Raw genomic sequence first — 27,844 nt, forward strand, 5'->3', positions numbered from 1 at the left:
GCCCTGTTTCTTTTTCTTCTTTTTTTTACTTGCTTTAGCCTGTATCCAGTTCCTGATTGCCATATAAATTTCATAAGTCATAGTTAAATGACTTGAGCTTATGTACATAGACTAGCTTGTAGCCAATTTTTCTGGGTATAGAATGTTTGATTTGGTAAAGCCCCAGAGAAGGACCTGAAGAGAAAGAAACATAATAAAAAAATAATTCATGCTTCATAATTTGTAGAATAATAGCTGCTAACACATTTTATATACAACTTTGCTCTAAATTACCCCTCAATCCTCCCAATATGAGAATATATAACTGATATTTCCTATTTGTTTTATCAATCTGTCTCTCTAACTTCATCCCATGTAGCTGTAAATTGAACCAAATGTGACAAACAATAACTAGAAAAATAGGTGACAGGAGGTTAAATACATTGAACATATGAAATTTGGGCCATATGTCTGCACATTAGGAGGGGGATTGAGATAAAGCATAGCATAGCTGCATGATTTTCTCTTGCTATGTAGGGTCATTGGAAGGTCACTTGTATCTGATGCTGTCTCTTTTGTTTTCAGTTGGATAGAAAAAAATCCAAAGAAAGACCCCTTTGAAAAGATAGGAGCCCAAAGTGAGATTGTATTTGTCAAAGAATGGAGGTTTACCCCTTCTGTCTGTTTAAGCAAAACAGATTTTTAATTGAATCTTTGTTCATTTCTATCTTAAGGGTGCCCTATAATTATGATATAGAAGTAATTTTCTTTATTCATTTGTCTTCTTTGTTTTCTAAAAGACTTTTTTTTAATCTACATGTTTTACAAATTACTCATTCATACCACAGGTTCATTTGACCTACTTTGAAATCCCTGGTCTCAAAATTGCATTTGACTTAGTTAAAGCTAGGAGACATAGACCTTGTGTTTGTTTAAAGAAAGTGAATAAACAATAGTCAGTTGTATTGCACTAAAGCCCTAGGGCCATGACAATTCAAACTTTAATCAATTCAATTCACTTTAGAATATTCAACATTGTGTAAACAAAACAGAAACAAAGAAAAAAATTGCAAAATTTTACTCAATGTGAGAAGTTGTCCAAAATTTTACTCAATGTGAGAAGTTGTCCAAAATTTTAAAATCTTGCAAACATTCACCACTCATCACATTCACCTTAAATTTGCCTGCATTACAGGTTTATACCTATTGAAATTTTTACAAAAGAACACTTTACCTTAATTTTCAGTTACCACATTGCTTTTTATCTGCTTTTGGTTCTGAAAATGTAATTCCTGTTATTTGAGTAGAATTCTTAGCCATATTAGGCTAATCTTAATTTTTCAAAATTTAGGATATTTGGATATCTTTAAAACCTTATAAATTGGGATTGAGCAAAGTTGTGAAGCTGAAAACAATTTTTTTGTACTTCCTTCAAACAGAAGATCTATTTTGCAAGGTTTCACTTTTATAACACATAGACTATAGGCATACTTTTAAAGGTCAGGAGCCTCTCGAGGGAGAGGAAGAGGAGGTAGGTACTTCAAAATACCTTCCCAGGACATACTTTAGCCTGTAGACTCATCCCTGAAAGTTTCATTTTCCTAACCTAACCACTTTCTGAGATAGCAAGAAGTCACTAAACTAGAATTTTACCTTAAATGAGAATGCACATGAGACAGAAAAACACCCATACATGAACATGCATGTCTGACCCAGCACTTGCTAGGGCATTAAAATCAAGCCAGATATCCATGTGATTATCACACATTGAAAATTGTTAGAAAAATAAGTGTAGTCTACTCAACCTGTTTAGGCAAGGTTCGTAGCTAATGCTTCGAAGCCGCGTGCAGACATCCCTAAGAGAAATTAAGTCACTTTTGTCCAAAAACCTTATTATTCTAAATAACGCATCATCTGGTAGCTTATCCATTTTTAGGGGGAACTAATTCAAAATAGGTTAGCCGGCGTCATTGTTTCTACTTTTTGATTTTTTAAATTCGTAACAAAGAACTGAAAGATCCCTAGAAATCCGCATCTTCAGTCCCAAATCCCTAAAAATCTCCCATTTTCCAATTACTCCCTAAACCGCTTCTCCCAATCTCTTTTTACCAGTACCAAAGAAAGGTAGCATATATTGGCTTCTTAGTTTGAAGACTAGCTATCAGTAACGTAATAGAATGTTTTTTGTCATGTCGTTTAAAATGCTTTTTTATCATCAACTAAATACAAATAGCTTCAAATAATATCAAGCAAATAGAAATGAAAACGTAATGCTGTAATGTAGATTACAAAATGTTTAACACTGTTCACTTGTAACTTGTAAAACGTAATCAGACCTCATCTTCTTCTAGTATATTTTCACCCTGTTTTTGTATGGTGGCTGAAGCTTTCACCCTTCCCATGTCGTGAAGTAATTGATCATCTTCACATTCCACATTTTCTTGAGCCCTTTTCATTCCATATTTTGTTTTTAGAATCCCCTGCAAGATTTTGTTTTTAGTTTAGTCCGATGGTCAGTTTATATTACTTTTATAGCGCTGAAAAAATAATACTTCTGGTTTCAGGTTAGGGTACAATTCTGTTAGTAGGTCACGGCATCCATTGTTTTGACATTTTCAATATTGATGAGGCTCTGCTTCCTCCATTTTTGCTCGGTTTTGGTTCCATTCCATGGGACCTGTCCATACTTCCATACGAAAGGTAGCAGAGAGGCAGCATGAAGTGATTGAGCTGACACTGGGTCAACAGTTCCAGCAAATTTGTAAATGTCGTCTTTGAAACGGAACTTTTTCTGTATCTTCTGTACTGCTTGGATACAGAACACCTGTGCAGCTTCGAGAACTTTTTCGATTGAATAAGGCGGGACGGCAGTATCTGACCTTAACATCGAGAGAGAGTTGTGTCCGTTTGGACCCAACTAAACGCTTTCAAGAGGAAGTTAAAACGTCCGATTGTTTTCATCGATTTTAAAAGTAGTAGTTGATTCCACATAGTCCTTTTGCAGGAAGTTCATAAACAATTCTTTGATAAGAGAATTAGTCTTTTACTTAAGGGGATAAAACAGTGGCTTGGCAGCCTGAAAAGCTACATTTAAGTCCGCCAACAAGCCCAATGAAAATGCAGCAAACTCGAAAAGACATTTCATGACCAGGTTCAGATTTATGTAGACAAGCTCGTTTAGCTTTGTATGATACTCAACTAGTAGAACTCTGTAGTAGATACTTAGAGCATCCCACTGCTCCGGTATCCTGTCAACAGCAGCTTTGACTGAAAGCCATCTGGTCTGTCCAGCCTGAAGAATCTTGTACATGTTAACTTGATAGAATTTTTGGAACTCAATGAAAGCATGCTGCTGCACGAGAACAAGCATTGACTGTAAGAAACAGAATTTGGTAGCAATAGAAACATAAGAAAAAAATACATTCAGACTTCTTATGGCCGAAAAGAAAAGCAATTGGTGCATTGTATAAGGTTAATGTAATCTTCACATTGTACGGATAAAAATCTAAAATTGAGGCCTCCTCTTTTTAAAATTTCACCTCTAATTTTTAGGCTCATTTCTAATGACAAGGGTCCTCCAGTAATAACAAGTTTCACTATATCTGATTTACTGTGTTCTATAAATTCTATGCACTCAGATATATTTTTGATTATAGGAGCACTGTTCACAAGCATTCTTGGCGGGTGTTTTTTAATTCCCTCTAGGTATATTTTAGTGCTGCTGAATTTCTATTGAGAGCACAAAGCGCATTATTTAAATCTTGTTTTGAGTTAAATTCAACACAGATTTTGCCTTCAGGCCTATGTTTGATATTTTTAGCAGAATATTTGGTGGAATCTTCTCTGATTATTTTACTAATGTCTTGCACTATTTTTGCTGAGGGTTCTCTTTTTTTAAGATCTTTTGCTTCATTACTGCTAGGCTCAAGAAAAATACTAAAGGTTTCAGGACCTTTAACAACACTAGAGTACGATTTTCAAGAGTGAATGGAACCATTGTATCTCTATTTTCCAATTTTTCGTGTAATTTGATTATATTTTGAAGATTATTGTTCTCGCTACACAAACGTTTTTCATTTTCTTCTAAAAGCGGATGATATAAAATTTGAATTTACTCACAAATATCGAATGCAAAATCCCTTCCTCCTGGGATTTTTTTACCCAGGGAGGCAATAATTCCTTTTAAGGCACCGATTAGAGTGCTAAAACTCGTTGCGTCATCTGTGCTTAACTGCAAAAGTCATTAGCAGCTTGATTATCGGAAAATTGATTATCAGATTACTTTCATGGCAAGGGATATATTTATTCACTCAAGACCCATAACACCATTTTCACCAATCCATATGAATCATACACAATATTATCCTAACATTGTAGTTATTCACAGTTCAAATGCTAGAACCGAACCTTTTCCGAGGGATTCCCTTCTGAAAAATAAAATATCATTCTGATAATTTAGTTATTAATTTAATTTGCCAATTTAATAAGAGGGGTATGTAAAAAATAAAATTAGCTAAGGAACGTATTTATGATGCTTGGACAAAAATTATTTTACGTTCACGAATTTTCATTTAGAATAAAAAGAAACAGAATTAACTGTATATATGTAAATAGACCTGTTTCTTCAATGTCCTGTCTAGAGTCGTGTTTTTATTTTGTTTTCGCCCATCCCACCATAACCGAACTTCTTCGTTGTTAACTTTACCTAAGCGGTTAGTCCCTTAATTGTTTTGTCCGTCGTCCTCCCCCCCCCCCAAAAAAAAAGCAAAGGATTAAAATTATAATTTAATAATTGAACCTTAAAATAAGAATTGGTGAGAAGTCCTGTCATGTTCAATCTTCCTCAAAAAATTAAATTGGACAAGGACAGTACCTATATTTTGAATTAAGTTTATTAAATACACGACGGTACGGTAAAACTTTCGGTAGCGTTATTTTTTTTTAAGTTCAATATGGTAACGCAAGTATACCTCATCAACCATAGACAAAATGAAGACAACATTATTTAGAAAAGCTGTATTGAAAATAAAAAAAAATCAGCTTATAAACTTTCAATGGAATTTGGCAAGTTTGAATGAATATTGATCAATCACAGTTGTTTAAAGCACAAGGCACATTAGCAACATCAAACATATTAAATGATTGTTTAAAATTAAACAATGTACAAACCAATAATCAACAATTGTTTAACATTAAACAAAAATGAAATCAATATTAAACGAAAAAAGCAACAATAAAATACAAGAAAAGAAAAGCAGCATCCATATAAAATAAAAAGCACAGTTGACATGATATTTAACATTAAAGCTGATTGTTAGATAAAAAAAAAGACATAAAAAAGGACAGCTCTTTCTCTGGTAAATTGTATAAACTGAGATTCTACTTTTAGTGAGAATATTGTATTCTATATCAAAAAAGTTAGCAATGAATACGAAACATTTTGCATTTACATAAATCAGCTATGTTCAACACAAAAACTGTGCTTCTTGCGAAAATAACACAAAAATTCCAAAAGCAAACATTGAAAATATTAAAAGATATAGAATTACACATCTAAATAAACTGATATGTACTGGAGTTTTACAAACAAGACTAACACCACAAAGAATTGTGAAAATATATACAGATTAGCAGATTCCATAGCAGAGATCCTCAAATACATATAAATCAGGTCCAACAAAATTTTGAATCTGCATCGACAGATGAAAATTAAAATCAAAGATATTACTATAAGAGAAAGACAATATGTCTGATATATAATGATTATTTTAAGGTTTTATATGGGTTACATAATTTTAAAATTAAATTTACAAGATAATATGTATAAAAAAAAAATGAGAAGATTTTGACGTATTTCTGCTCTTAGCTGATCTGGAATAAAACATGAAAATTGAATTCTAAAATCAGCAGTTTCTATTCAACAAAGAGATAAACTTATTATTCAAAGTGTCATTTTAAGGTTTTGTATCCATCATTTAACTAAAAGAACAAAATAAAATAAAAGCTATTAGAATATTTAAAAAAATAACAATTTGAGAGCCTTTCAGCGTCAAGCTACATTGGAAGTAACTGAACGGTTTAAATATTCAAAATTCGCATCAGAAGATAAAAATAGAAATGTAAAAAATGTATCTTTAAAAAGTATCTGCAATAAAAGTGTTCCCATAGGCTTTTATATTTGTCATTTGCTATAATAATAAACAAAAAAAAAAAAAAAAAAAAAAAAAAAAAAAAAAAAAAAAAAAAAAAAAAAAAAAAAAAAAAAAAAAAAAAAAAAAAAAAAAAAAGAGAGAGAGCCTTGCCACTGGGAGATCAAAAACTAAATATAAAGCTCCACTTAAGTGCTTCGTTTATCTGTACCTAACTAAAATGAAAATTAAAGTAAGTCAAAAATTAAGAAAATGACAATAATTGGAAGAGAACTTCAAAAATTACTTCACTTGGCGAACCAATAATTAATACCTACTGCAATTATCACAGTTGATCAGAAACCAGCAGTCTATTTCAGTGACTAATTCTAGCATGACAGATTAGTTACATCACAGATAATTGATGACAAAAAAGGATCATGAATCAATACTAAAAAAAAAGAATTAATTGTAAATATGTAAATAGACCAATTCCTTCAATGTCTTGTCTAGAATCAAGTTTTTATTTAGTTTCCACCCATCCCAGCACAACCCAATTCATGCGTTTGGTTATTAACTTTACCAAAGCATATAGTCCCTTAATTGTTTTGTCCGTCGTCCAGAACCCCCCCCCCCAAAAAAAAAAAAACCAAAGGACTAAAATTATAATATAACAATTGAACCTTAAAATAAAAATTGGTGATAATTCCTGCCATGCTCATTCGTTCTCAAAAAATTTATTTGGACAAGGGCAGTACGTATATTTTACTTTTTAAAGAAAATAAAATCACTAAAAGTAGAATCTCAGTTTATACAATTTACCAGAGAAAGAGCTGTCCTTTTTTATGTCTTTTTTTTTTATCCAACAATCAGCTTTAATATTAAATATCATATCAACTGTGCTTTTTATTTTATATGGATGCTGCTTTTCTTTTCTTGTATTTTATTGTTGCTTTTTTCGTTTAATATTGATTTCATTTTTGTTTAATGTTAAACAATTGCTGAATATTGGTTTGTACATTGTTTAATTTTAAACAATCATTTAATATGTTTGATGTTTCTAATGTGCCTTGTGCTTTAAACAACTGTGATTGATCAATATTCATTCAAACTTGCCAAATTCCATTGAAAGTTTATAAGCTGATTTTTTTTTTTTTTTTTTCAATACAGCTTTTCTAAATAATGTTGTCTTCATTTTGTCTATGGTTGATGAGGTATACTTGTGTTACCATATTGAACTTAAAAAAAAATAACGCTACCGAAAGTTTTACCGTACCGTCGTGTATTTAATAAACTTAATTCAAAATATAGGTACTGTCCTTGTCCAATTTAATTTTTTGAGAAAGATTGAACATGACAGGACTTCTCACCAATTCTTATTTTAAGGTTCAATTATTAAATTATAATTTTAATCCTTTGCTTTTTTGGGGGGAGGGGGGCAGGACGACGGACAAAACAATTAAGGGACTAACCGCTTAGGTAAAGTTAACAACGAAGAAGTTCGGTTATGGTGGGATGGTGGGGGTTCGGATATGGTGGGATGAAAAACGCTTGGGAAAAATCGACGCATTTATTTTTTATTTAACGATCGTCTTACTGCAAAGTATTTTGAATTTCTATCTCTTGCTTTTACTGATCTGCAAACTGTCGATGACAAAAAAAAAATATATATATAACCTACACTCGCAGTAGTATTATGCAGCAACACCATGTATCATAGAAAATGCTCAGAGGAACCTGATTGATTACTAAATCTTTTTTTTTCTTTTTAGTTGACTCACCTTTCGTGGACCTGCAGGCTACTGAGCGATCAACAGACTGAAGCAAGGGATATTTCCAATCAATTTTAAAAAAATTCAAGTTTTATGTATTTACACCCATAACTTGCATGAATTTATCGAAATATTTCCTGAACTAATGTCGGGCTGCAATAAACTACGAAGTTGGTATATTAATTATGCAGTCAAAGTATTCCCTTACATAGATAATCCAGAAGCGATGGAAAGAATTTCAAGAACAAATTTGAAACTAGCTGTGTTAAAAGTTGTTACTTCTACTCTCAACCACAGTAGTAGCATGGTAGGTGCTATATTTGTTGACAAACTTATAGCATCATGTTTATCAAGTGCACATTTTGAAAATTCCACTTCGTTTGCTGACAGAAGAATTTTTCGATGCGTTTGGAACGAAGTATGCTCTTCATTCCATTTGAAGGATCATTTAATTGGGGAACAGAAACGCAAAGCCTGCTGTGAGTAAATAATGCTTCCATATACATAGATTTTGATGTACTAGAGAACTAAAAACTGAATTAAATTTTAATTTATCTGATCAGAGATACAAAAAAAAGAATACTTCGTCTGTCATATATAACAGGGGCATCAATTCATGAAAATGGGGTTAGGGGGGACAAATGTATTTTTTGAAATCAAGGAGAACAATTTTGCTGTTTTGGATTTTTTAAATGAAATACGAAAAATATATTTTTCAATAAAAATACAAAAAAATACATTTATCAAAATCTAGGGTGGGGTGACCAAAATAGTTCAGAAATAGTATAAATTGCCCCCCCCCCCAATTGTTGCGTTGATGTAATGTAATATATACGATAATCAGAAAAATATTTAAAAGGCATTCCCGTAAAGGCGCATTATTCTAAGTAACCCACGAATGCTTTACATTCCTAAAACCTATCTTAAAAATTATCAAGTAATGTAAGTTTGTCCCCAGAAGACAGAACATTATTTAAATTTCTTTCTTCTTTTTTTTCAACTTATTAACATAGATATTAGGTGGTAGCTCAATTTTTACTTTCATTTCTTTTACAGAAGATGTTAAAGAGTTAAGACTAACTATTGAAAAAAACCAACAAAGTGTAAAAAAGGACATGGTGTAAAGAAAGGCAATGCAAAGGTGACTCTTGAACATATTTCCAAAAGAGATTAGATTATTTTTAAATACTAGTAAACTGAAATGGATTAAATACACTGGAATTTTTTGTGACCAAAGGTAAATGTACTTCGGAATCTATCGCTACGCCGTACTGTACTGCTTGTAGTACCGTGTTGCATGTTGAAATTAACATCAATTAATCATTAAAACAAGTGACGTTTATCATGGAGTTTTGGCCCGTGGGTCGTCGTAACCTTGTTGTTAGAGAACCCTATCTAGTACATAGGAAGTCGTTTGAGGTTAACCCTACCATCGGTGAAAGGTTACTGCGTTAGGGCTTTTATTCCCCCCCTCCCTTTTCAGGATAAAGTAAAGCTTTTAATAGACCAATTTTGGAAACTATCATTTTTCATTGAAATCTACGTTTTCTAATAGAAGAATTGCCCCCCCCCCCACAGCACCCATATTGCACTGTTAACCCTAAAATTTCCCTTACAGTGGGATATAATAGATTAATCACTGGCTTTTTTGTTCGTTTTTTACCCCTTCCTTAAGAAAATTCACCCCATGGGCCCCTTAAAGGTTTAGCCCGAATGCACCATACGGTCAAGATCCACGCCTTTTCGTCTCAAATCAAACTGCAACAGCTGTGATCTACAAAATTACCAATACAATAAATTGCACCTCACGATCATAAACCGACGATACTGCATGTTCAGAAGTCCAGTGGTCACTCGCAACTGCTGTAAAGGCGTGTGCTGGGACAGAAGCTGAGATAAATATTCGAGCTGAGATTTATAATTAAGGCATAATGAAAGGATTTTCCCCACAAAGTCTTGGTTTTTATTGTCAAAGTCGACCGGTGGTATTGGAGTAAAACAAAATGCTGCTGCTCTAGTCTCTGCTCCATATGTTTCTTCATCTGAAAAAGAACAATAATCCAACTAAAGATGCAGTAAAGATACTAATATGTCATAAGGTACGTAGTAAAAGTTTCTAGAGAATTGTTCTATGTGAATACGATTTTAAACTGATTTCACAATCAAAACCTGCGTATGTTCGAATCCACAATCAAACATGTTCCTTACGTTTAAAAATAAAAATCATCACGTAAGTCCACTAAAACGCATTATATATTTATTTAAGCTGCTTTCAGAGAATTTAACGAAAGACCCCCCCCCCCAAAAAAAAAAATAAATAAATTGCAATCTGTTTTCATTGACTAAATTTTCAAACTGTTCGTTTTAAGTTTTAACATTCCTCATTACTTTCATTCGAACTAATCAAACAGTTCGTGTTAACGAACTGTAGTAAGGAACGACCCGGCTCAATAGTAAACGAAACTAAGAAAAATGGAATTTTGATGCTAAAAGATATATGAAAAGAATCGGATGTTCATGCTGATCTTAAATGTATAAGTTTCATCAAATTTAGTGTTTGTCATCAAAAGTTACAAGCCTGAGAAAATTTGCCTCATTTTGGGAAATAGGGGGCAACACCACCTAAAGGTCATAGAATCTTAACAAAAATGACACCATCGCATTCAGCATATCAGAGAACCCTACAGCAAAGATTTCAAGCTCCCATCTACAAAAAATGTGGAATTTCGTATTTTTTGCCAGAAGACACATGACGGGTGCGTGTTTATTTGTTTGTTTGTTTTTTCCCAGGGGTCATCGTATCGACCAAGTGGTCCTAGAATGTCCCAAGAGGGCTCATTCTAACGGAAATGAAAAGTTCTAGTGCCCTTTTTAAGAGACCAAAAAATTGGGGGGCACTTATGCCCCCTCCCACGCTCATTTTTTCCTCAAGGTCAACGAATAAAAATTTTGAGATAGCCATTTTGTTCCGCATTGTAGAAAACCTTAATAAATATGTCTTTGGGGATGAATTACTCCCCCACAGTCCCTGGGGGAGGGGCTGCAAGTTACAAACTTTGACCAGTGTTTACATACAGTAATAGTTATTGGGAAGTGTACAGACGTTTTCAGGGGGATTTTTTGGTTGGGGCGGGGTGGGGTTGAGGGGAGGGGGCTACACGGGAGGATCTTTCCTTGGAGGAATATGTCATGGGGGAAGAGAAATTCAATGAAAAGGGCGCAGGATTTTCTAGCATTACTATAAAAAAAAATGAAAAAATAAACAAGAAAAAGTTTTTTCAATGAGTAGCATTAAAACTTAAAACGAACAGAGATTATTACGCATAAGAGGGGTTTTTCTCCTCCTAAATACCTCGTTCTCTATGCTAAAGTATTTTTTCGTAATTTCAACTATTTATTCTACGACCTTTCTGATTCAGGGGTCATTCTTAAATAATTGGGATAAAACTTAAGATTTAGTGTAAAGAGCGAAGTATTAACGAGGGGACAAACCCCCTCATATACATAATAAAAATATAAGAATATAAAAGTTTGTTACGTAAGTTAATTCTTAAGTTACGTATATTTTTCACTAATAAAAACGTTTGTTAAAAATTGAAAGTTCTAGTTGCCTTTTTAAGTAACCAAAAAATTGGAGGGTAACTAGGCCTCCTTCCCCACCCATTATTTCTCAAAATCGTCTGATCAAAACTAAGAGAAAGCCATTTAGCCAAAAAAAAACATGTTACATGTGACAAAGTTACATACATTAGCACTGACAAAATAAAAAATAAATCAAGCCAAAGAAAATACAAGCCTACAGCATCAATACAAACATACAAAAAAAATAAACAAAAATAATTCCCCGCAACATATTAACACAAATGACCTAATTATTTGTTATTTAATTAAATATTTGAAAACCCGTCATAACTTAAATATAAATGTGTCATACCTTTAATCCTCGCACCCAATAATTTTGACCAATTTCAACTTTGCAATTATATTTTGCAATTTTTTAATAAATAGTAAGTTCATTATTTCTGAAAAAATTATTTTCATCACTGCTTTGTTAAGTTTTTTTTATAATTTTAAAAACTCTAGCTTATTGCTACATTCTCGTACTCGTATTGGAATTGAGTTCCGTATTTTTAACCCAGTATGACGGATGCTGAAACCCGCTCTTGCCGTAGGACGAAATTCACATGAAAAATCTGAACAATGAGTGGTTGGATAGCTATGAAATTGGGAATTAGTTGAAAAAATACCAGAGAAATTTGAAGGTAAACTATTGTATATATAATCATGAAATAGAAACTATGAATTAGAAATTATGAATATGAAATTATGAAATCATGAATGAGAATTAGAAATTGTATGAAGTTGATCCAAAGAATATATTCCTGAATTCCCATATAAGTGTCTAACTGAATATCCATGCTCAACATTAAAAAGCATTCTCATTCCTTTATTCTGGAGTATTTGGAGAGAATTAAATACAGATGGAAAAGTAGAAGCCCAAACAGAAATACAATAAAGAAACTATGGGTGCAAAAAAGAATAATAAATTGCTTATAGAATATTTCTAGGAAAAAAATAACGAAGACGTTATAGAATATCAATAGTTCGGAAAATTTTTAACGATTGTGTCTTCACATGTTTATGAAACGACAAATTTTCATCTAAAATAACACCAAGGTATTTAAACTGATCAATCCTTTTTAATTCAAGACCATTCAACAAAAAGAGAATCCATCTGAAATGATTGAACACGTTCGCGAAAACAACATATATTGGCATTTTTCCTCATTAAGAGCTAGTAAATTCCTTGAGTACCAAAAAGATACACCAGTGTATTTAATCCATTTCAGTTAACTAGTATTTAAAAATAATCTAATCTCTTTTGGAAATATGTTCAAGAGTCACCTTTGCATTGCCTTTCTTTACACCATGTCCTTTTTTACACTTTGATGGTTTTTTTCAATAGTTAGTCTTAACTCTTTAACATCTTCTGTAAAAGAAATAATAATAATAATAATAATAATAAATATATTGGAAAAACCCGTCACAATTGAACAAAAGACGGATAAAAAACAAAAGAGAAGAAAACGCACATACAAAACACAACGAAACTTCTTGAAATGAAAATAATCACGAAGGAACTATAATACAACTATGTAAGAATGGCGGTCCACTGGTGGTTACTCGCTTCTACTCTATCACGGTACTTTTCAAGACACGCTTCCACCGCAGTAAATGGGTCAGGTACTGAATACCGCCTCGTTAGGTAAGAATTACTTGTTCTTAATGGCATCTCAAGTAGGAACTTGAGGTACCTGAAGAATATTCTTCTTATAGTTACTTTATTCGAATTTGTAAGTAACTTCCAGAACGGCGAAACGTAAAGAACATGGGGTAAGGCAACAGCAACAAATATTTGTGCACGCAGCGACCTATTTAGATTACGCTTGGAGGAAACCGAAGCTCCATAAGCTGACCTGATCTTCTTCTCGATGTGCTTTACAAGCAGTGCTCGTGTATGCTGAAGAGTTTCACCGATCGGCAGACCCAGGTATACAATTGACTTAGAGGGCATGACCACCTGTGACCCTAGTTGGATTTCGGGTTGAGAGGCATTCCAGTTAAATAACAGTACTTCACATTTTGTCACATTAAAACTCAACCCAATTTCATCATACTCCATCTCCAAAATTTTAAAGTTAGATTCCAAAGAAGACAAAATTCTTGAAAAGTTTAGAAGGTCATCTGCAAACCCAACTAGGGACACGTCAATGCCTTTAAAAATACAGCAAGGGGCCACTTTTGACTGGGCCGTCGATATGCTGTTGTTGAACAGATCAGGTGATGATACGGCTCCCTGTTTTATACCTTTCTTCACCACAGCAAACCTACGACTTAATTTACCTGACAGTTTAATACGGACCTTGAGCCTACTATACATGTCGTTCAAGGGTTTGACAATAGCACGGTCAACTCCGGACTTTCTCAGCTCAACCATATTCTGAGAATGGATGCCCGAATCAAAAGCCCGCTGTACATCATATTCACCTATAGCTAGGCTTTCTTTCGAAATGTGGGCATCCAGTAGAACATTTGCAGCTACATGCAAGGCATGGGCACATCCTAAGCCAGCTTGGAATCCAAACTGGTGGGGAGGCACTTTACAACTAGCTTTAATGTCCGAAATTATGAGCTTTTCAAATAGCTTGCAAAACACAGATGATACAGTAATGGGTCTGTATGACGATGGTTCATGAGCAGGTTTACCCTTTTTCAAAACTGGAGTGATCACACCTAAACAGAAAATGTCCGGTACAATACCATGTGTTAGTATAATTTGGTAAGCTATTGCTAAATGCTCCGATAGAACTGGACCACCATTCAGTAGGTGTAGAGCACAGATTTGGTCGGCACCGGCGGATAATTTCTTCTTTAATTTTTGACAAAGGTGGGTTATTTTCGCACTAGAAATCACGAGGTAATTATGCTCTTTCGTCATAAGCTGATCGAGCTCTTCGCTAAACTTTTTATTTTTCACTTCATCTGGTGGGGAGAATTCAGCAGCAAAATAATCTACCCATATTTCCTCATCTATATCACTAGCATTTTGTCCCGTACTTTCTACAGGCCTGGCACGGAGCTTCCAGACCAAATTAGGGTTTTCAATGATTTTTGAAACTGTTTCCCGATTGAGGCTACTACGATGTTTTCGTAGCTCTTTCGCGAACCGCCGTTTTGTATAAACCCGCAATTCATTGACTACCCCGCTTTTTGGCCGGTCGCACTCGTGCCAAACCCCCAGCCAGAACTTGGCAGCTGCTCTTGCCTTCACAAGCTCACTGTTAGAGGCCCATCCTTTCACTCGCGACCCACGTCGGACGCTACGTAATGGGACAGCAACCCTTTCAGCTACTCTCAAGGAGTGGCAAATTTCGTAGAAATACATGTTCAGTTGCAGGCGTATCTCGCTTTCCGTTAGGTCACAATCCCACTGTAGGAGGTGGAAAGGCACTTTAATTTTCTTCAAAATTTGTTCACAATTGAGCTGGAACTGCTCACGGACTACTTTTTTCCAATCACGTGCTGGCTCAGGCTTGGTTTTTGGAGCACACTGGGGACTGACGGCTGGTATTGCAAAAGAGAGAGGTAAATGATCCGAATAGGCACCGTCAGATCCAACCGAGACTGACTCTAGGTCCAGTTTGTAAGTTACTACATGATCAAGATTTGAGACGGTTTTTGCGGTACTGATATAGGAATAGCACTTATCCTTCTTAGCAACTTTAAATCCGCTTGGTAAGGCGTTCAGCAATAGTACAGCCCGAGGGCAGGAATGATCGTCGAGATTGCAGTTAAAGTCACCAAGAATTATAACAGGGCATGATTTCTGGACTAAACTGAGGAGGCACTTTCCGAGCTTCTGGCATGCTTTTGCAAACTTCTTTTCTGAAGCGATGTCATTGTAATTGGTTGGTAAATAAACATTTACGAAAAACACGCCATGCATTTTGGCAGCTTGGAACCATTCATTCTGCTCGACACATACGGGGGGCCCCGAGTTAGAGCGCGTGATTATGGCTAGGCCACCAGAGGGACGACCCCGAGTCCCAGATCTTCGCGCAGGTTGAACGAGGTAATGCATATCCGAGGAAAACTTTAGAAGGTTTACACTATCATCGGTCAGAAAGTGTTCCTGTATGCAAATACAGTTATATTCTTTAGAAAGGTCAGTTAGAAGGGGGATTCTGTCCAACACTTTACCGTTCATATTCCAGCAGAATATTCGATTTTCCATTTACGTGCTAGTGTTAGGCTGGGCTTTGTTAAAGGGACAAGCAGCATGGTAGCAAGAGTGTCTACTAGAGCCGCAGTTTAGGCATTTTTGCGGATTACTACATGGGTTGTCCTTACTAGAGCTGTGACCATCGCCACCGCAGCGCGAACACCTTTCTGGTTGCGAACAGTCAGCTGCTAAATGACCAACAGCATGGCACTTGAAACACCTCCTCGGTAGAAAGCGGAACTCTTCAATCCTGAACAGTTCTAAACAAATCTTCAGCGGGTTCGCGATAGCGTTTTCAAGTGTTTGTCGACTTGCATAGAATAACTTGAACGCTCTCGTAGATCCGCATTGCGCCACTTTGTCGCAACCAGCAATTTGACAGAGTTCACTCTCGCTAACTGATGAGGGTACTCTTTTCATGATACCGACAAACTGGGGAACTTTGACTTTAGTGGTTATGTTCTTCCTTTTCATTGCTTCTGCAAGTTGGGTAGCGGCATCTCGAGACTGGACAAGAATCTTCCATTCATCGTTGCTACGTTTCAGAGTAAGAGAATCGGAGCTTACGTCGCTAGGGCAAACCTTTGCAAAGAAGTCTTTCCGGGATTGTGGGGACGTTAACTCAGGCGGCATATCGTTTGCTTTCACAACCACCGAGTAAAGTGGCTTTGATGGCGGATTCGCTGCTGAACGGGGAGTGGGTGAGCCCTGGGAAATAGCGTCGCTTATGGTAGTACATTGCTGCGATACCCCGGCGAGCTGCTGAGCACACTGTTCAGATGCAAGTTTGATCTTATCCGCGATAGCCCCTAATCCGGCATCAAACTTTCGACACATCTCGTTTACTTTTATTCTCACGCAGGCACTGACTTCATCAGGGCAGGTGGGCACTTCCTGCGGATCAAAAATTACGAAAGTAGGCAAGGGCTTTTTCTCTTTAGCGCAAAGGGCTAGGATTTTCGCCATTTCCATCACGTTATCAGAATCGTTTGCCGTTTTCCGATAGACGTAATCATAACCAATCTCATTGGCAAGCGTTATAAGTTTCTCCTTCGCACTAAGAATTTCAGCATGATCAAAGAACTCCACAGCTCGCTTAACAATGCTTTCAATTTTGTTCCCCGCTTGCATGGATCGCGTGAGAAAGTTCAGTACAGCATTGCGAACGAGAGTCCCCATCGCTTACGTCACAGCATTCAACGCAATTTTCGGATAGCGTACACAAGTATAAGGGAAGCGTCGGGACCTGCTCACCTATTCCCCGCAATTTAAGGGTAACTAAATACCAGCAGGTACGTACGGCTCTTGCGGCAGGCACCCGCCCCTCTTCTGCTTACAACCTGTGTACGTTTACCTATCGGGAATATTATTTCGCGGCTCGCTTTGCATGGAAAATTCTTCAAAAGAATTTGATTTTAGATCCAGATAATTCTTCAGACAACCAATCCTCACTCGACAGCCGATGAAATTCAGCAGAGTAACCTTGACTAGACTGAAGCCTATGCTGAAGTCATTTACTATCTAAATCTCTTGACAGAGGTCTTGTAAGTTTAGCCTAATTAGACAAACACATTTAAATCACACAATCTTCAATTCTCTGGTCTGTTGGTGGCTTTTTGACGAAATTTCACTGGACTTTGAATATGATAACCAAACTTTCCAAACGTTTTCGGCTGCCGACTTTTTGGCTGATTTTTCAAATTCGCCCAAAAGAAATTATATTGGCAACTTCGGAGCGGCAACAGCGACAAAAAAAAAAAAAAGTCGAAATCAGGACACGTTGAAATCTCTAGGGAATTACACTTATATATCACCAACTAGAAACAAATCAAACACAATAAAAATCCAAGGTAAGTAAGTATAGTATAACACTTTAGGGTCTATTAATAAGGAAAATAACACACTAGGTATGGAAAAATGTCTTTGACTCACTATTTGAGGCAATAATCCACAATTAGAAATTCGTAAATAACACATGGGTTTGTTGACATATTTACCCTCTTTGGTAAATATGAAATTTTTACTTTGAAAGTAAAAATTGAGCTACCACCTAATATCTATGTTAATAAGTTGAAAAAAAGAAGAAAGAAATTTAAATAATGTTCTGTCTTCTGGGGACAAACTTACATTACTTGATAATTTTTAAGATAGGTTTTAGGAATGTAAAGCATTCGTGGGTTACTTAGAATAATGCGCCTTTACGGGGATGCCTTTTAAATATTTTTCTGATTATCGTATATATTACATTACATCAACGCAACAGTTGGGGGGGGGGGCAATTTATTCTATTTCTAAACTATTCTGGTCACCCCACCCTAGATTTTGATAAATGTATTTTTTTTGTATTTTTATTGAAAAATATGTTTTTCGTATTTCATTTAAAAAATCCAAAACAGCAAAATTGTTCTCCTTGATTTCAAAAAATACATTTGTCCCCCCTAACCACATTTTCATGAATTGATGCCCCTGTTATATATGACAGACAAAGTATTCTTTTTTTTTATCTCTGATCAGATAATTTAAAATTTAATGCAGTTTTTAGTTCTCTAGTACATCAAACCACTATTAAAAATCTATGTATGTGGAAGCATTATTTACTCACAGCAGGCTTCGCGTTTCTGTTCCCAAGTGAAATTATCCTTCAAATGGGATGAAGAGCATACTTCATTCCAAACACATCGAAAAATTCTTCTTTCAGCACGTGAAGTGGAGTTCTCCACCATGTGGAGTTCAGCACGTGAAGTGGAGCACCTACCATGCTACTACTGTGGTCGAGAGTAGAAGCAACAACTTTTAGCACAGATAATTTCAAATTTGTTCTTGAAATCCTTTCCAAGGCTTCCGGATTGTCTATGTAAGGAAATATTTTCACTGCATAATTAATATACATACTTCGTAATTCATTGCAGCAGGACATTAGTTCAGGGAATATTTCGATAAATTCGTGGATGTTATGCGTGTAAATACATAAAACATGAATTTTTTTAAATGAACCGCCAAGATCCCTTGCTTCAGTCTGTTGATCTCTCAGTAACCTGCAGGTCCACGAAAGGTGAGTCAACTAAAAAGAAAAAAAAAGATTTAGTAATCAATCAGGTTCCTCTGAGCATTTTCTATGATACATGGTGTTGCTGCATAATACTACTGCGAGTGTAGGTTATATATATATTTTTTTTTGTCATCGACAGTTTGCAGATCAGTAAAAGCAAGAGATAGAAATTCAAAATACTTTGCAGTAAGACGATCGTTAAATAAAAAATAAATGCGTCGATTTTTTCCAAGCATTTTTCAAAAGCATGTTTTTTTCTTTGTCTCTAGGTAATTAAATAATTTAAGCAATAACCAGATCTACTACTATTATTATTAACAACTCATTACAGCACAATACCGCCTGAGGCAAACAAAGATACGCACGTTCCTTCTCCATTCCAATCAATTCAAAGCCTCCCTCTTTACACCCTCCCATAAAGCTACTGTTTCCCTTGCATTTTTTCTTACAATATTTTCCCACGCCATTACAGATCGACCTGCTTTTCCTTTGACCCTAGACAGTTGGCAGACAAGGACAATCTTTGGCAATCTATCATCTTTCATCTGCAGAACAAGTCCTAGCCATCTCATCCCTTCTCTCAAAATAACCCTAGAAATCAGGATTGAGCCACATTTTTCGTACAGCTTCCAGTTTGTGATACGGTTAGTTAGTCGGGTACCCAAAACAATCTATTAACAATTTTTCTAGAGAACATATAGCAAATCCTCCACTATTTTTTGGAGCACCCAAGCTTTCAGAACCAAGCAGGGCCATTACTGGAGCTTCGAATATTCTAATCTTGGTTCACAGTATCTTCCTATTCTTAGAAACATTTTTCAATTGTGAAAAAATATGCTGGGCCTTAGCTATTCTACTTTTAACACCTGCAGTAGCAAAAAAAGGAACGCTGTCTTTACTAATAATGCTACATAGGTTAGTGAGGCTGTCCACTTGACAGACGGTATATTGGCCAACCGTAAGTTGACCTTGAAGAACCCATTCTTGGAGTACAATCCCACGTGAATCGAAAAAAACATCAGCAAGGACTTGGTTTTCAATCTTGACATTCTGGCTTTTTTTTTATCCATGGCTAATCTGTATTTCCACATTTCATTTTCTGCTTCGTATTCTCTAGATCGTACTTTTAAGTCCAAGTTTGTATCTCTGATGATCACATTTAGGGAGATAACTGGATTCTCCATTCAATCTAGACATACACGTAAACGCTTTTTCTTAGACCCCTCACGGCAAGCGTTTTACACGTAAAACGCTTACAATAAAAAAAGGATCAATTAATCATCTTCACGTGACATCAGGAAGTCACATTCACGTGAAGTCACATCACAAGACAGGCTGAATCGAAAGCTATGGATAGCCTTCATGTCCAATCCAATTCTTTAATAGGGTTTACGAAAATCTTGCAGGAGATTCTAAAAACAAAATATGGAATCAAAAAGGCTCAAGAAAGTGTGGAATGTGAAGATGATCAATTACTTCACGACATGAGAAGGGTGAAAGCTTCAGCCACCATACAAAAACAGGGTGAAAATATATTAGAAGAAGATGAGGTCTGATTATGTTTTACAAGTTACAAGTGAACAGTGTTAAACATTTTGTACTGTAATCTACATTACAGCATTACGTTTTCTTTTCTATTTACTTGATATTATTTGAAGTATATTTGAAGCTATTTGTATTTAGCTGATGATAAAAAAGCATTTTAAACGACATGACAAAATACATTCTATTACGTTACTGATAGCTAGTCTTCAAACTAAGAAGCCAATATATGCTACCTTTCCCAGGTACTGGTAAAATGAGATTGGGAGAAGCAGTTTAGGGAGTAATTGGAAAATGAGAGATTTTTAGGGATTTGGGACTGAAGATGTGGATTTCTAGGGATTTTTCAGTTCTTTGTTACAGATTTAAAAAATCAAAAAGTGGAAACAATGATGCCGGCTAACCCTATTTTGAATTAGTTCCCCTAAAAATGGATAAGCTACCATATGATGCGTTATTGTTAAGAATAAGTTGGTTGGACAGAAATGTCATAATTTCTCTTAGTCATGTCTGCACGCGGTTTCAAAGCATTAGCTACAAACCTTGCCTAAACAGGTTGAGTAGACTACACTTATTTTTCTAAAAATTTTCAATGTGTGATAATCATATGGATGTCTGGCTTGATTTTAATGCCCTAGCAAGGGCTGGGTCAGACATGCATGTTCATGTATGGGTGTTTTTCTGTCTTTCATGTGCATTCTCATTTAAGGTAAAATTCTAGTTTAGTGACTTCTTGCTATCTCAGAAAGTAGTTAGGTTAGGAAAATGGAACTTTCAGGGATGAATCTACAGGCTAAAGTATGTCCTGGGAAGGTATTTTGAAGTACCTACCTCCTCTTCCTCTCCCTCTAGAGGCTCCTGACCTTTAAAAGTATGCCTACATGTTTTATAAAAGTGAAACCTTGCAAAATAGATTTTCTGTTTGAAGGAAGTACAACAAAATTGTTTTCAGCTTCACAACTTTGCTCAATCCCAATTTATAAGGTTTTGAAGATATGGAAATAGCCTAAATTTTGAAAAATCAAGATTAATATGGCTCAGAATTCTACTCGAATAACAGGAATTACATTTTCAGAACTAAGGCAGAGGAAAAACAACTGGTAACTGAAAATTAAGGTAAAATCTTGTTTTGTAAAAATTAAATTCTGACTGGACCTGGTGACATTGGCGGGGGGGAGGATTCGGGAGGGGGAAACCTAAAATTTTGGAAAACACTTAGAATGGAGGGATTGGGATGAAATTTGGTGGGAAAAATAAGCACAAGTCCTAGATAAATGATTGTCATATCGTAACAGATCTGCTCTCTTCGAGGTAATTGGGGGGGGGGGTTAATTCTGAAAAATTAGAATAATGAAAAATTAAAAAATTAGAAAAATGACAATTGAAAAAGGGCGTATTGCATTTGTAATCAGAAATTGCAATCCCATTAAAATTTGCGATAAAAATTTGATTTGAAATAGTCCAGAGATCATATAACATGGCTTTTGGGGTTGTGTAACAAACCCCCAGAGCTTGGGGGCAAAAGTTGCAAGTTATGCTCTGGTGGCATTTAAGGTTTTCATGGAAGTGTTTATGAAAGCAGCTAATATTGCTTATGGAATCAGTATAAACTTTAGAAGAATCTCATTTGATACCAAGAGGTATTGTCTGGGGGGAGTTGGGAGGGGGAAACCTAAAATCTTGGAAAACCCTTAGAGTGGAGGGATCAGAATGAAACTTGGTGGGAAAAATAAGCACAAGTCCTAGATACATGATTGACACAACCAGAACGGATCCACTCTCTTTGGGGTAGTTGGGGGGGGGGAGTTAATTCTGAAAATTAGAAAAAATGAGGTATTTTTAACTTACAAATGGGTGATCAGATCTCAATGAAATTTTATATCTAGGATATCATGTCTCAGAGCTCTTATTTTAAATCCTGAACGGATCTGGTGACATTGGGGGGGGGGCCTAAAATCTTGGAAAACACTTAGAGTGGAGGGATTGAGTATGTCAAGTCTGCAAAAAAACTGCTGCTACTCTACATCAACTTCAAGGAGGCTTTTGACTTGATATGGGGAGCATGGTTGTTACTAGCCAAAATGTTTGGAGGGGGAGCAAGAAATTTTACAGACTGGCTTGTCATTTTTACCAACTTTTTTTTTGTCAAAAATTAGAATAATGTCCATTTTGAACAAAATGCATAAAATTACTCCACAAGTTGGTAAAACTGCTGCATTTATCAACTAATATTTAGATTTCGGTACATATCATGTCACTATTTTAATGCTGTTGATTTAGCCAAATGGAGAATTGTGGCACCATCTATAAAATCACAACAAGAGTTGGTAAAACTGCTACATTTATGGACAAAGTTTGAAGTTTCTGTAGATAACATGTCAGTATTTTCATGGTCATTATTTAACTGAAAAAAGAATTTTACTAACTTCTTTTTTTTACCAGATGACCAAAAACATTGGGAGTGCATCCCCCTCCCCAATATGTGACAGCCTTGATGAGGAGATGTATTATAGTACATTTTGCTACATTATGGAGTCCCTGAACACATGATAGTCCTGATCAGAGATATGTATTCACATTTCATTAGGCTGATCTGGATGCCAAAAGAGCAAACAGAAGATTTCTTAACATCAGAAGCTGTTCTCCAAGGTTGCTGGTTGTCACCCCACCTCTTTAACTTATTCCTCAACACAATGGTATGACTTTCTAAAACTGTAGACTGTGCAGAGATTAGAGGGAAGTGTATCAATAAACTGGCATATGCAGATAGCATTAAGAAAATCAACAGCCAAGAGCATCCACTCTAAGCTAATACAGATGAAATAGTGTCAACAACCAAGGATTTTTCAAATGGTAATTAATAAAGCCAAAACCAAGGTTATGCAGGTGTCTAGAGACCCTGCTATAAGAACTGTGCAGCTGACAATAAAAGGGGGCCAGTAGGAAATGTTAACTTCTTTGTCTATTTAGGGAGCGTCCTGACTTTTGACAGTGGCAGCTCAAAAGCTACCAAGCAAAGGGTTGGTCTGGTTAAGATCACAATTTCCTGTCTTCCTTAATGCCACTGACAGCAAGTAAGCCCTATACAAGTACAGAAAAGGTTCAAAAGCTGCAAGTAGCATAATCCAAAAGCTGAAAATACTTTAGCAGCACAACTTGTGTTTTGACAGCTTTTTTTTATCAAAAAGTATTTTATATGTAAAAATAGAATTTTCAGACCAAACTGCCAACAAATTTTACTAGGCCATGAAAATCTCCAAGAAGCATTGCTACTATGCTACATCACTTTTTGCATGGCAGCCCTATACATAAAAAATTTCAATACAACTATAATTAAAACCTGCACATCACATTTTAATTTAATCCTAGTTTAAACCAGGAAATATAGAAAACGTTAATCCAATAGAAAATACAATTTGCAATATTGTAACAACCCTTCATAACATATTTACCCTTAACTAGCAAATCATGAAAAAAACTACTTAAAAGATGTTTAAAAGCTTAATGGCCTGTTGTAACAGCTGTTACAACCAAGGCTATGCTGTAGACTATGTGCTCTAAGTATTTTCTTTTTTTTCTTTAGTGAGCAAAACTGTGTACAATGGTAAGTTATTGCTTGGTTGCTAGTAGAGATGATGGATGCAATAAGGTATAAGAGGAAGATTAGAATTTTCAGAGTTGAAAAACATTTGGATGAATAAGAAGACAATTCTTTGGGCAAAAATTACAATATTGATGCACATTTTGTATTCTGAGTGAGCAACCCTCACCACAGATACTACATTAGAAGTGATCTTCTTGACAGAGTAATGAAAAAGAAAGATCTTGACACATGAGCCCTAGCATCCAAAGCTAACCAAGCCAACCAATTTTTATAACATTTTTGTTTTTGAATAGAGGGCATTGGGTGATGGCCCCATTGACAAGCCACTTCCAGTAGGCTACTTAAATCAATAAATTCAGCAATAATTCATCTTCAAATCCACCACACTGAGATGTGCATACTCTAAAAAATTTATTGGAAAGAATTGAATTAAAAAAAATAATGCAGTTTTTACTCAAACAAACCAAGAATGAACAAAATCTTGATATTATTGCCAACAAAGAGAATGTTAGGGAGCAATTGAGCATATATTGTGCTGGTCTTCTTCTGCTCAGCAAAAAGAATATAGCCTAAGTTATAATTGGTAAAGTTTCTTTTTCTTACATTAAGCCTTCTGGCTTTTCTGCCATTTAATTTAAAGCTGAGAAAGCCAGGTAGTCTAGTTATTTTTTGCTAGTATAGTGCAAAAAAGAATTGTTGAACAAAAGATGGTAAAATTCTAGTTAATTGACTTCTGGCTATCTCAGAAAGGGTGTAGGTTAGTAAAATGAAACTTTCAGGGATGAATCTAAAGACTAAAGTATGTCTTGAGAATGTATTTTAAAGCAACTACCTCCACTCCTTCTCCCTCTAGAGGGCACTAATCTTTAATGGCCTTTAAAATTATGTGTGGGATAAAAGTGAAACCTTGCAAAATAGATATTTGCTTAATAGAAGTACAACAATATGTTTTCAGCTTCATAACTTTGCTCAATTCTATTTTAATTTCTTTAAAATAGAATTTCTTTCTGAGATTTGTAAATTCTATTTACAAGGTTTTAAACATATGCAAATACATTTCCTAAATTTGGAAAGAAAACCACTTTGGAAAGAAAACCACTTCTTTGGAAAGAAAGAAAGGTATTTTAAAGCACCAACCTCCACTCCTTCTCCCTCTAGAGGGCCCTGAAATTTGCCTAAATGACAGGTCTATACCTATTGAAATTTTGACAAAACAACATTTTACCTTAGTTTTCAGTTACCAGTTGCTTTTTCTCTGCCTTTAGTTCTGAAAATGCAATTCCTGTTATCTGAGTAGGGCCCGCTAGAGGGAGAGGGAGTGGAGGTAGGTACTTTAAAATACCTTCCTGGGACATACTTTAGCCTGTAGACCCATCCATGAAAGTTTCATTTTTCTAACCTAAATCCTTTCTGAGATAGCAAGAAGTCAATTAACTAGAATTTTACCCAAAACGTTGCCAAACAACAATGTTAGCTTACAAATCATAGAAATGTAATAATTTTTGGGACTTCCAAAAGCACAAAGATCAAATAATGAGAGACAACTAGTTAGCTAATTTTGATGTAGGCTAGAGGCTATTAGAATCTGTATTGATAGCTATTTAGCTACTTCAAGCTGAAAGATAGATATATGTGAGATCTTAACAGCCAACTAGGCTAGTTAGCTAATTCCTCAAGTAGGCTATATTAATTCATAGCTGACTATTTTAAACTAGCCTAAATGTTTAAATAGGCAATACATAGAATATGAATAGCCAATTAGCCAGCTGGCTAATTCAGGCTGAAGTGTAGGCCTATAGGCTATAGCTAGGATCTAATAGCTGAATCAGGATGAAATTCTGATTGTACGGATAAGTTTGTTTCTTAGCTAGGCCTATCCGAATTCTCTATTAATATAAATATTTTCCCCCAAATGATGGCAATTTAAAATACCTCATAAGATCACTTCATTTCTCTCTTTAAACTTTATAAAGAACACGCTTTGGTGCGTATACTAGATTGTACATTAATATAGGATATTGTACAGACCAGAATACTTACGGTTTTAAATTGACAAATAAGTTTTCTGAAATACAATATTTAGTAAAAATCTATAAATTCTGGTTTGTATTAAAATTTATTTAATATTTTTGTATTTTGTTAGAGCCAATTTGCTTTTTATTGCTATCTACTATTGATAATAAACTAGATAGTGAGTTGCTAATCAAAGAAAATGACACGTCTTGACTCAATGCGGAAACAAGCTGTTGATTTAAAAGAATCAATGTAAACAGCTCAGTTTCGGTTTGACTCTAAACTTACTGTGTCTTGATTCAGTACACAAATTAAGCCCTGGTTTTCGTAAAACTGATCCAAGTCCAAGCTCATAAATTCTTTTGATACAGCACAACATTAGTTTGAAATCTTGGCACAGTGCAAAAAGCAAGCTCAGTCAAAGCTGCGGAATCAGTTGGTATCAAAAGGAGATTCTACATTTTGCTAGAACAAAATCCTGTAATGGTTTTCAACTTGTTTGATTTGAACCCAAATTGAAGCAGTGCCCCCCCCCCCCCCACGGTTACTCAAATTTGCACCCATCCGCGAAGAATAAAATAATAAGCATGCTGCAACGTGTCTGAACCCGAATAATGAAAGGATATCTACCCTATGTTATTGAGGGAGTAAACTGAATCATGGTTCCCTACACCCACTGGTAAAGTTTTTAGCAATAAGCTCGGCGCATGACTCCTTGTTTAAACGGCAAAATCAAGATGGGTCTGTACACCTTCAATATCCACAGACAAATGCAACATCTCTGTAAAAATTTATTAGGTTGCATCTTGTTTCAAACTTACATTTGTTTCCATAATTACTTTAAAGTTAAGCATGGATAATTGTTAGCAGTTCTAAATTGAGGCCAAATGGCGATTTGGTTGGAATTACAAATTTATTTAGAACTGGATTTTTAAACTTCCGGGTCCTATGGGCTGTGGTTCACTCAAAACTTGATTGCAGATGTTGTTATAACATTGATCTCATTAATATTGACATTTGAAAATTAACCAAAGAACTCACTTTTTGAAGATAAGCTTATGAATTTCATTCTCATCTTGTAAGATTGGAAGATGTGTGCAGTTTGGGCAGAATGAAGTTTTGCAGACTTCGTAAAAAAAAAAAAAAAAAAAATCTGGCTGAGGTAACACTAGTGTTTTGCTCTTTTATTACTGATTACACGCTGTAGTTTTCAATCCTCAGAAATGTTACTTCGCTGATGAATTTGGCTAAAAAGAAAAAAATGTGTTCTGTTCCTCTTTAAAACCAGTTTTAATCTATTTTTTGGTACCTTACTAATGTTGTTAATTGTAAAATTCAAATACTAATAGATTTTTCTAAAACTCGTGAAACAAAAAGTAACAATGAAATTGGTCTATAATTCTCCAAATCATTTTTGTTACCACCCTTAAACACAGGAGTTATCCTTGCGATTCTAACACAATTGGCGAACTTCCCTCGCTTAAAACAAGCATTAACAAGGGACGTAAATATATGTGAAATGCTTGGAAACGTCGTTTTTTAAAACAAGAAGGTTAATGGAATCACTCCCAGCAAAAGAACTTTTCATCTCAAAGATAATCTGACGAATTTCATCATGAGTGACAGGTCTTAGATACATTGATGCATCGACAGAAGTACCCATAAAAGTTTAAAGCGGAGGATCATTATCCGAAGCTACTGTAGTACGACAAAATCAAGCCTCAACAGTTGCAAAATGCTCCAAAAGGGCATTACACATTACATCAGGTTCATTTGATTTTAACCCATCACTTGTAGTAACTTCATCTGGCAGAACCCGATCCTTTCAAGATATAATACTTTTAATAGTTTTCCATGTTTTAGCCGGGTTACCACAAGTATCTTTAAATTTACGCTCCAAATGTTTTTTCTTCTAGTTTCTCAAAAGTTTATTAAGAGCATCTCAAAAATTCTTATAAATTCTAGTGCAAACTG

The 27,844-nt window shown here is 35.2% G+C and overlaps 1 protein-coding gene and 1 long non-coding RNA gene across 3 annotated transcripts in view; both read right to left on the bottom strand.

Moving 5' to 3' along the window:
* LOC136024836 (uncharacterized) overlaps nt 1-1,978 on the bottom strand; it is a 55,481-nt gene extending 53,503 nt beyond the window's left edge. For both annotated transcript variants that reach the window (XM_065700325.1, XM_065700324.1), the window contains exon 1: nt 1,785-1,978. In XM_065700325.1, coding sequence (XP_065556397.1) covers nt 1,785-1,909 — 125 coding nt within the window. In that variant the 5' untranslated portion in view covers nt 1,910-1,978. The remainder of the gene's footprint in view (nt 1-1,784) is intronic.
* Nucleotides 1,979-8,407: 6,429 nt separating this feature from the next.
* Nucleotides 8,408-25,861, bottom strand: LOC136024837 (uncharacterized). Its single transcript, XR_010616939.1, has 3 exons — nt 25,790-25,861; nt 18,265-18,723; nt 8,408-9,921 (listed from the first exon to the last, which is right to left on the bottom strand). It is a non-coding gene; the product is annotated as an uncharacterized LOC136024837 (long non-coding RNA).
* Between the last annotated feature and the right edge of the window lie 1,983 nt (nt 25,862-27,844).

Source organism: Artemia franciscana, chromosome 3 (assembly GCF_032884065.1).
Source record: "Artemia franciscana chromosome 3, ASM3288406v1, whole genome shotgun sequence".
Lineage (NCBI taxonomy): Eukaryota > Metazoa > Arthropoda > Branchiopoda > Anostraca > Artemiidae > Artemia > Artemia franciscana.